Raw genomic sequence first — 7,881 nt, forward strand, 5'->3', positions numbered from 1 at the left:
TTAATCTTTTGTTCAATTGAATCATATTTTACGAATCTGTATTTCCTACGCAGTCCTTGAGATCGACATTCGGGGAATTTCCCCTATTATTACTACAGAGGCAAAAATAGTAGACTTGCTATTTTTCCGATCCGTTTTAGAGGAAATAGAAATTAGAAGTTCATTTGGGGTTTTTGGTGAAAGAAGAGAAGAGAGGAGAGAAGAGGAGAATCTCAAGGTTGAAGATAGTGTTGGCTTCAATCCAAAACCTAAGGTAAGGGTAGGATTCTTTCATGCTAAAGGGATGTATGATGATGTTTTGGGTGGGATTTGATTGTATGTTTGTATCCATGGAAGTTGTGTGTAGATATGTTAGGGTTTATGAACAAATGCACGAATTTATGATTTGAAATGTGTTCTAATTGATGTTTGATGATGTTATGATGTTAGAAGACCCATAATAGGTGTTATAATTGTGTTTATAACATGTATTCTATTGTTGTTCGTGATGCTTGGTGTTTTCCAACTTGATTGGGTTGAGTTTAGGGGTTTTGGGATGGGTTTCGTATGCTGTTTTCTGTGTTTGGGGTTTTCTGAAAATCGCCAGTTCGCGCCGCGAACCTTTGTTGGCGCCGCGAACTTCTTGGCAGTAACTTGGGAAGATTTGGTTCACTCAGTTCGTGCCGCGAACCCTTGTTAGCGCCGCGAACTGCTTGGCAGAAAGTTAGGAATATTTGATTCGTTCAGTTCGCACCGCGAACCTTGTTGGCGCCGCGAACCCTGTTTTGCAGAACTTTTTCTGAACTTTGAAATGATGTAACTTTTGAACCGTAACTCCTTTTTAAGTGCCGTTTGGACCTACGTGAAGCCCTAATTGATGTCTTTCCATTGAATATGCTTAGTATAACTTTGAATACTCTTGGAATCTGTCTTGAATTGGATTTTGTTGACATTGGATATCCAAAATTGATTATGTCGTTTAAGTTGATCATGTCGTATACGTAGATTATGTTGTTTGAGTCGATTATGTCGTTAAGTGTGATTGTGAATGTGCATCATTGAGTCACATTCATTGCATTGTTTGAGAAGGCCCTAGTGGCAAATGTTTGAGATGGCCCTTGTGGCGGATGTTTGAGACGGCCCAATGGCAATTGTTTGAGATGGGAGTTTTACTCCAATGGTACCACATGCATTTGCATTGTTCAAGTTGCATAAGTAAAGTCGTATGATGAGTCGTATTTGAATATTTGTGTGTGCATAACATGAATGTTATCTTGTGTCGATTTGATGGTTCTTTCGTTGAGCATATGTGATGAATGCCTATGTATGCCTTAATTGAGATTGATATTATTGTTGTCGGTAAGATGTTGAATGATGTGAATAGTAGTAAGTGATATATGTTGAGAAGTGGTGACCGATGTATGATTATTTCTCCGCTTTGAATATTATCATACACTTCTTTATAATGAATGATATCTCACCCCTTCTGTTTGAATGTTACCCTCCGTTGGTAACGTGCAGGTAATGACGCGGAGTAGTCGTGTACCTATAGCTTGAGTCGGTGTGTGTCGATGCTCTGATACGTAGCACTCGGGGAACGTTGGATTACTTGTTCATGTTTTGGCTTCTTGTGTTTATCCTTGTTAAACTTGTCTTTATGTTATGCTGCGACTTTTTAGATGTATTGTGTCGTGTTTGGTCGTGATATTATGAGTTATATTGTTGTTGACATATGATTTTCCGCTGCGATGCAAGTACTTGATTTGCTGACAACGATTAATGATTTTGATATTGTTCTCCTACATGTGTGTTATGTATCTAAGTAATTGAGCATGATATGTGTATGTGATTTTGTTGTTTAAAATGTGACGCTCCGAATCGTTATGTCCTATTTGCTTGAAATTTTGTACTCTGATATTCCTGTTGATTGCGGGGTAGATTTGGGGTGTTACAGCATACAACTCGACTCCGATCCTGAAGACTTGTCTCCTCCTCAATCAAAATTGGTTCACCGGAAGAAGTAAAAACCTTTGACTTCTGGTGTGCATGCGAAGGCCTCCGTTACATCGAAGCCTGAGGCATCTGCCACCCAACAAATCTCGGAGGTGAAACCTCTCAAAACTATTGGGACTGCAGCAGTTGTTGAAAGTGGCAACTCAAGTCTCGACAATACAAATCCTATGGTAGGCATAGTGCTTTCTCCCTTCATATGGGCTTTGATCTGCTTTGTTTTGACTACTCATATTATTCTATTTTGCAGGATGATACTATTGGTACTACCACTTTGAGTATGTGGAGAAAGAGAAAGTGAGAGAGAAGAGAGTTAGAGAGAGAGAGAGAGAGAGAGAATTGAGGGTGAGAATTATTGTGATTTTGTTAATTCTACATTAAAAACACAACATCTTGGTATTTATACAACAATTGGGATACAAAAGTATCAAGTCAAAAATTAAGAAAAGTCAAAAACTCGGAGCTATAACCGATTAACACAAACGTGTAACCGGTTACAGCTGACACAAAATTGAAAAATACCATTAGGTATACCGATTACAGCAACTCCAAAAATACTTTTCTACAGTTTATTTGACCCTTTTTGATGTCAATAACCGGTTACACTTCAGTGTTAATCGGTTACAGCACTTGAAATACTTCAAAAACTCTTAACAATGTGGACATCCCACAATAAAATGGAGTAGCTAAAAAAAAATAATAAACATCTAGAAGTTTATAGGAAATTATTATTTCAAGTACAGTTTCAAAGTTTCTTTAGGATGAAGAAATCTTACTGGAACATGTTTGATAAATGTGAAGCCTTGCAAATTCTTGAATTCCAAAATTTCATTGGATGTTTTCACAAATGTTTTTTGAAATAATATACTTTCATACGAGAATCTCGACATTATCAATCATCTGAGAACATGTAAAAGTGTCTCCAAATCATATTGAACTTTTTCTAATTTCTGAAAATTCTAATTATGAGCTTATTTATCCTTATTGAACTTGTTCTTAATAATGTTTTTTTTTCCTTTTCAACCAACCATATTGCTAATTATACTCTATCTATTCCTGTTAGGAAAGGTGTAAGATCCTCTACAAACATCTTATTTTCAACTCTATATCTTATGACAAATTGCCACCCATTTTAGAGCCTTTACTTGTGAACCAGCTAAAATAGAAATTCCAAGTGATATGCATGAAGCTCTAAGGGTTGCTAAATGGAAAGTTGTATTAGATGAGATTTGGGCTCTTAAAAAAATTAGACTTGGAAAGAGGTTGATCTTAGAAGAAAAATAATTGTGATATGTAAATGGATGTTTACCATGAAATGTCAGGCAGATGAATCAACTCAGAAGTATAAAGTTTGACTTGTTTCCAAAAACTTTACACAAACATATGATATTGATTACTAAAATTGTTTGCTCCTGCTGTGAAACCTAACACCATTGGCTGTGAAACCTAAAATCGTTCGCCCAGATATAGCATTTGCTGAAAGTTTAGTGAGTCAATCCGTGCACTCACCACATGATAAACATTTAGAGAGTATCTACCACATTTTAAGATACTTCAAAAGTTCCCCCAAACAAAGGACTCTTCTTTAAGAAAACACATTAGCAAGACATTGAAGTGTACAGTGATGTAGTCTGGACATATTCTATTACAAATAGGAAGTCAACTTCTGGTTACTGCACATTTGTTTGAGTAAACTTAGCTACTTGGAGGAGAATAAAAAACAAAATGTAGTAGTAAGAAGTAGTGTTGAGGAAGAATATATGGCAATGGTTCAAGATGTTTGTGAGATTATATGGCTTCAAAAAAGTCTAGAAGAGTTGAAACTTCAGATAACTCTTCCAATAAAGTTGTAAGAATTCTAGAAGAGTTGAAACTTCATATAACTCCTCCAATAAAGTTGTATTGTGATAACAGGGCATCAATTAATATTATACAAAATCCTGTTCAACATAACCGAACCAAACATGTTAAAATTGATAGGCATTTTATAAAGGTTAATGTGTAGCAAGTATGGTGATGGAGTGTAACCAACACTCTCTAAAACAACATAAAAATAATAGATCATATATTCTAGATTAAACTGCAAAGAAACTATGAATTGTTCTAACATTGTTTCTTAAACTTCTTCTATGCTTATGCTGATTTTCTATGCCAATTTTCAAGGCCTTGTTACATTTTTCTTAATTACGTATAGCAGAGGTTCAATTCAGACATGATAGTGGGAAGGCACTTGCTCTAGCAGTCCTATTCCAAACTATCAACTTGAGATCATATCAGTAAGTCCTGAACCAGTATGGTTATAATGAGCATTTTTTCATGTGAATTCAAGAGTATGACAATTAGGAACTCATCCATCACTCACTCTGTATGTGTACAACTCTCTTCTTTATTATCTGTTGCAGCACACAAAGCCTTCCAGATATGGACCAGCATTTTAACAGGCGGTCGCAATTTCTAGCAAACAAATTTGGCGATTCTTCGTTAGTACTTAAAAAACATATGTTTAGCCGATAAAAAAAACAGTAGTTTTTGAGTGCCGAGTAAAAAAGACTTTAAGAATGACACCTAGTGCAAACCAAAATTTGACTTTACCTTGAAAACTAACACCATTTCTGGTTCCTCGCGAACAATCAAGGATAGAGTCCAGTAGCAAGTCACTGGAGTCACACATTCTAATAAAACAGGTTTTAGAATCTTGTCAATGGGAACAAAGCATCGGATGACTTTTCCCCTGTAACAAAGAATCAACAAAATAAGTACTTTAGGGAATGGAATATGAGAAATCCATGCTGGAGTTAGAAGGGTCACAATGAAAGCCAAGCAAGATAACTCGTTGAATGAGCTCGTAAAAGTTAGATATGATCTCATAACTAAAAACAAAACTTAGAAGATATTTACATTTTCATGAAAAACATATTGATGCGGATTCTCTGCAGTCAGAGAATTCTCACATTCACACAGTCAAATACTCTTCCACCATTTTGTTCATCCAAAGGCCCGTATCAACTCATTTTTAGTTTTCAGTTTTGAGCAGAAAACAGCATCGTCAAACACAATTTAACAAGGATAAAGTTTTACATTAGCAAATCTGATACAGTTGACGAGAATGAACAAATCGGTTCAATTTAACATATCAAATCTGATAGAATATTAGCAGTTACTTTCCCCTGTAAAAATGGGATCCTTATGCTTCAGGTGGCAAATTTATCCGCTGAAACCCCAAATCAGAGAGCACAATTTATCTTACTGCAGACTTGGTTTTGAATCTTAAGTCTCCATTTATAATCCAAGCACAAGTTACTTTCTAATAAAACCCCAAAGGACAAAATCCTCAATCATTCCAATGTATCCAGCAGCAACTTCAGTACATGAAAATACCTTGTTACCTTCACACACACTGGAGAGGTCAAGGGAAAAATCCATCCCGAATTCTGGAGCATAGGTTCTTCCTATACTCTCTGTCGTAGAAGATAATGAAACACGTAACTGTATATTGGATCCTTTAGGAAACAACACTACAGAGACACTAAGTGCGCTGAAAAGGTGGTGCTGTGGCGCGGCTGAACATCATCTGATCCTAGAGTTGGCCTCAACGTTTGGGGAGAGGGAAAGGTGTGTGCATGAGAGTAAAACAAACAATGCAGACTGTTGGATAAAATCTGCGTGCATGACTCCTTTGTGGTTTAAGACTGGAGCGAACAAGAAATAAATAATATGGACCAATGCATGAATCAAATGGTCGACGATATCTAGACTGGACGAATACGACATTTTCCTGATTGCAAGGAATCTGCATCCTACAAACTGTGACTAAAGAACCTTGTACTAGCACCAGCATTCCAATATCCCAACCTTTTCTTTGAAAGACTATAGTTATGAAGTGCACAATCATTTACAAAGCAAGCTATATAATGCTAGACTAAGCTTTACATGTGTCCTAACGTAATGTTGATTGTTGATTAAACAACTGATTAACAAAAAATTTACCTCATATAGTGAGTCTCAAGCTGTACACCAAAAGCTGGCATAATCACAACAGACTCTGCAAGTAAAAGACAACATTGTCAAAATGACCAAGCTTTAAAAATAAAACATACAGTTTAGATTTATTTTCCTGGTTTACAATGAAAATAAATTAACCTTTCAGAGTGTCGCAAACCCTGTTAGTCAGGTGCTCACCTTTATTAACAGGCTTCCGAAGTAACAACTTGACAAGAAGAATGTCAAAAAGCAAGCTGTAATACACAAGAGTGATCGATTTTTCCTGTCAATAGAAAAGAAAGAAGCGAGAAAAAGTCACAAAATTTCCAAAATCCTCAAGTCCCTCCCTGACAAAGAAATTTTGTTTGAAGACATACCTCAAAAACATAGAGATAGATGCCACATGCTAATACAAAAAGTGCTGAGGCAGACACAAAAAGATGTTTTGCACCACTTCTCCTCAGAACTATATGGTGTATGTCAACATCTTCAGAGGGATATTTCTGATCATGCACATAACTATATCTAGCATTACTTATTGAAAATTCAACCATCCTGAAATAAACAAGTCCAACAATTATTTATTCTACTTAGATTCAAGTTTAGATGATCTCAGAGATTATAGTTATAAATATAAGACTTAAATAGATTTTTGATCCCCGTAAATTAGCGAGTTTTTGATTTTCATCTCTGTAAGTTTATTTTTTTGGTTTAAGTCTCTATATTTCACTATCGCGTTCGTTTTAGTCCCTAAAATCAAAATCCGCAGAAAAATTCACAGGAAAATTCGCAGAAAACCTGCAGATTTTCCTGCGGATTTTAGCTTTAGAGACTAAACCGCATGCAAAAAGGAAGATATAGGGACTCAAACCAAGAAATAAAACTTACAAGGATTAAAACCAAAAACTCGTTAACTTAAATGGAAATAATTCAATTTTTTTATCAATATGTGTATTGTAAATATAAAGCAGGAACTACAATGATGTTAAAAACACTTAAAAATCAAGCAATGACAAAATCTACACTAAAGTTCAAAAATCAAGTAAAAATGAGAAGTCAAAGTCTCAAACCTGTGGCGGCCGTGGCATCGAAGAGAATGGCTGGAAACTCACTACAAATGAAATTATAAATAAAAATTGAAATTGAAATTAAAGAGTCAGGGTTCGATGGAATTTGGGGGAAATGAAATTGGTAAAGTAATAAGGTGAGTGTCAGGTTTTAACTTACCAAAGCAATGAAAAAGATGAGAGGACGATAACGGTAGCTGCGAGCGGCGGTTAAAACGGTGGCGGAAACAACAAATTCAAATTCCTAGATTTTATTGTGGATGTAAAGACGAAGAAGAAGAGAAGAAACTGAGGTGGCCGGAACGGGACTTGCTGCTGCGGCGGAAGAAATGTGGAATTTTTGTATTCCGGTAAGCATGGTGGCCGGAAAATGGGAGCGGCCACGGTGTTATACTTCCTCTGTCTTTTTTTACTTTTTTTTTTTTCTTCTAGATTTCCTTTCTTCTTCTTTTTTAGAGACAAATGTTGTAATTCTTTTTTTATTTTTTGATGTTGAGGCATCTAATTCTAAACTACTAGTTTGGAGATCAGTTTTGTAATTTTAACCCCTTTCAAATTGTATAGTTGCAGAATATTAAATTGTTATCCTTTCTATCAAATTTGGTGAACTCCGATATATCCTTGAATTAGATAAAATTTTAATTTTAATTTTATATTAGATTTAAATACCATACTACCATGAATGAATGGAGTGGAACAAGGTCAAGATTATAAAAAATTTAAAATTGAATAAAGTAAATTTTTCAATCGGCCTAATTTGAAAGAAATATGAGAAGAAATAAAATTTATACTATTTCATCCCGCTTCATTCCTTTTAATTATTGACTTTATATTAGTTTTTATG

At 35.3% G+C, this 7,881-nt stretch overlaps 1 protein-coding gene across 3 annotated transcripts; it reads right to left on the reverse strand.

The window, feature by feature from the left end:
• Positions 1 to 3,539: 3,539 nt before the first annotated feature.
• On the reverse strand, positions 3,540 to 7,575 carry LOC131629297 (uncharacterized). Of its 3 annotated transcripts, none has more exons than XM_058900088.1 (8): positions 7,198 to 7,575; positions 7,041 to 7,081; positions 6,348 to 6,525; positions 6,130 to 6,253; positions 5,977 to 6,031; positions 4,582 to 4,720; positions 4,352 to 4,443; positions 3,540 to 3,929 (listed from the first exon to the last, which is right to left on the reverse strand). In XM_058900088.1, exons 3-8 carry the CDS (start codon positions 6,522 to 6,524, stop codon positions 3,908 to 3,910), a joined length of 609 nt encoding a protein of 202 aa, XP_058756071.1. In that variant the 5' UTR covers position 6,525; positions 7,041 to 7,081; positions 7,198 to 7,575; the 3' UTR covers positions 3,540 to 3,907. The 3 variants fall into 3 exon arrangements, with proteins under 3 accessions (XP_058756071.1, XP_058756073.1, XP_058756072.1); XM_058900090.1 differs by having other exon boundaries at positions 6,169 to 6,253; positions 7,198 to 7,568; XM_058900089.1 differs by lacking the exon at positions 3,540 to 3,929 and adding an exon at positions 4,012 to 4,272.
• Positions 7,576 to 7,881: the final 306 nt, after the last annotated feature.

This window comes from Vicia villosa, unplaced genomic scaffold (assembly GCF_029867415.1).
Source record: "Vicia villosa cultivar HV-30 ecotype Madison, WI unplaced genomic scaffold, Vvil1.0 ctg.000547F_1_1, whole genome shotgun sequence".
NCBI classification, from domain to species: Eukaryota; Viridiplantae; Streptophyta; class Magnoliopsida; order Fabales; family Fabaceae; genus Vicia; species Vicia villosa.

Coding starts and splice junctions, on each gene's coding strand:
- LOC131629297 (XM_058900088.1), bottom strand. CDS start 6,524: ATGGTTGAATTTTCAATAAGTAATGCTAGATATAGTTATGTGCATGAT. Junction 6,254..6,347: donor TCTATCTCTATGTTTTTGAG/GTATGTCTTCAA, acceptor TTCTATTGACAG/GAAAAATCGATCACTCTTGT. Junction 6,032..6,129: donor GGTTTGCGACACTCTGAAAG/GTTAATTTATTT, acceptor TTTTACTTGCAG/AGTCTGTTGTGATTATGCCA.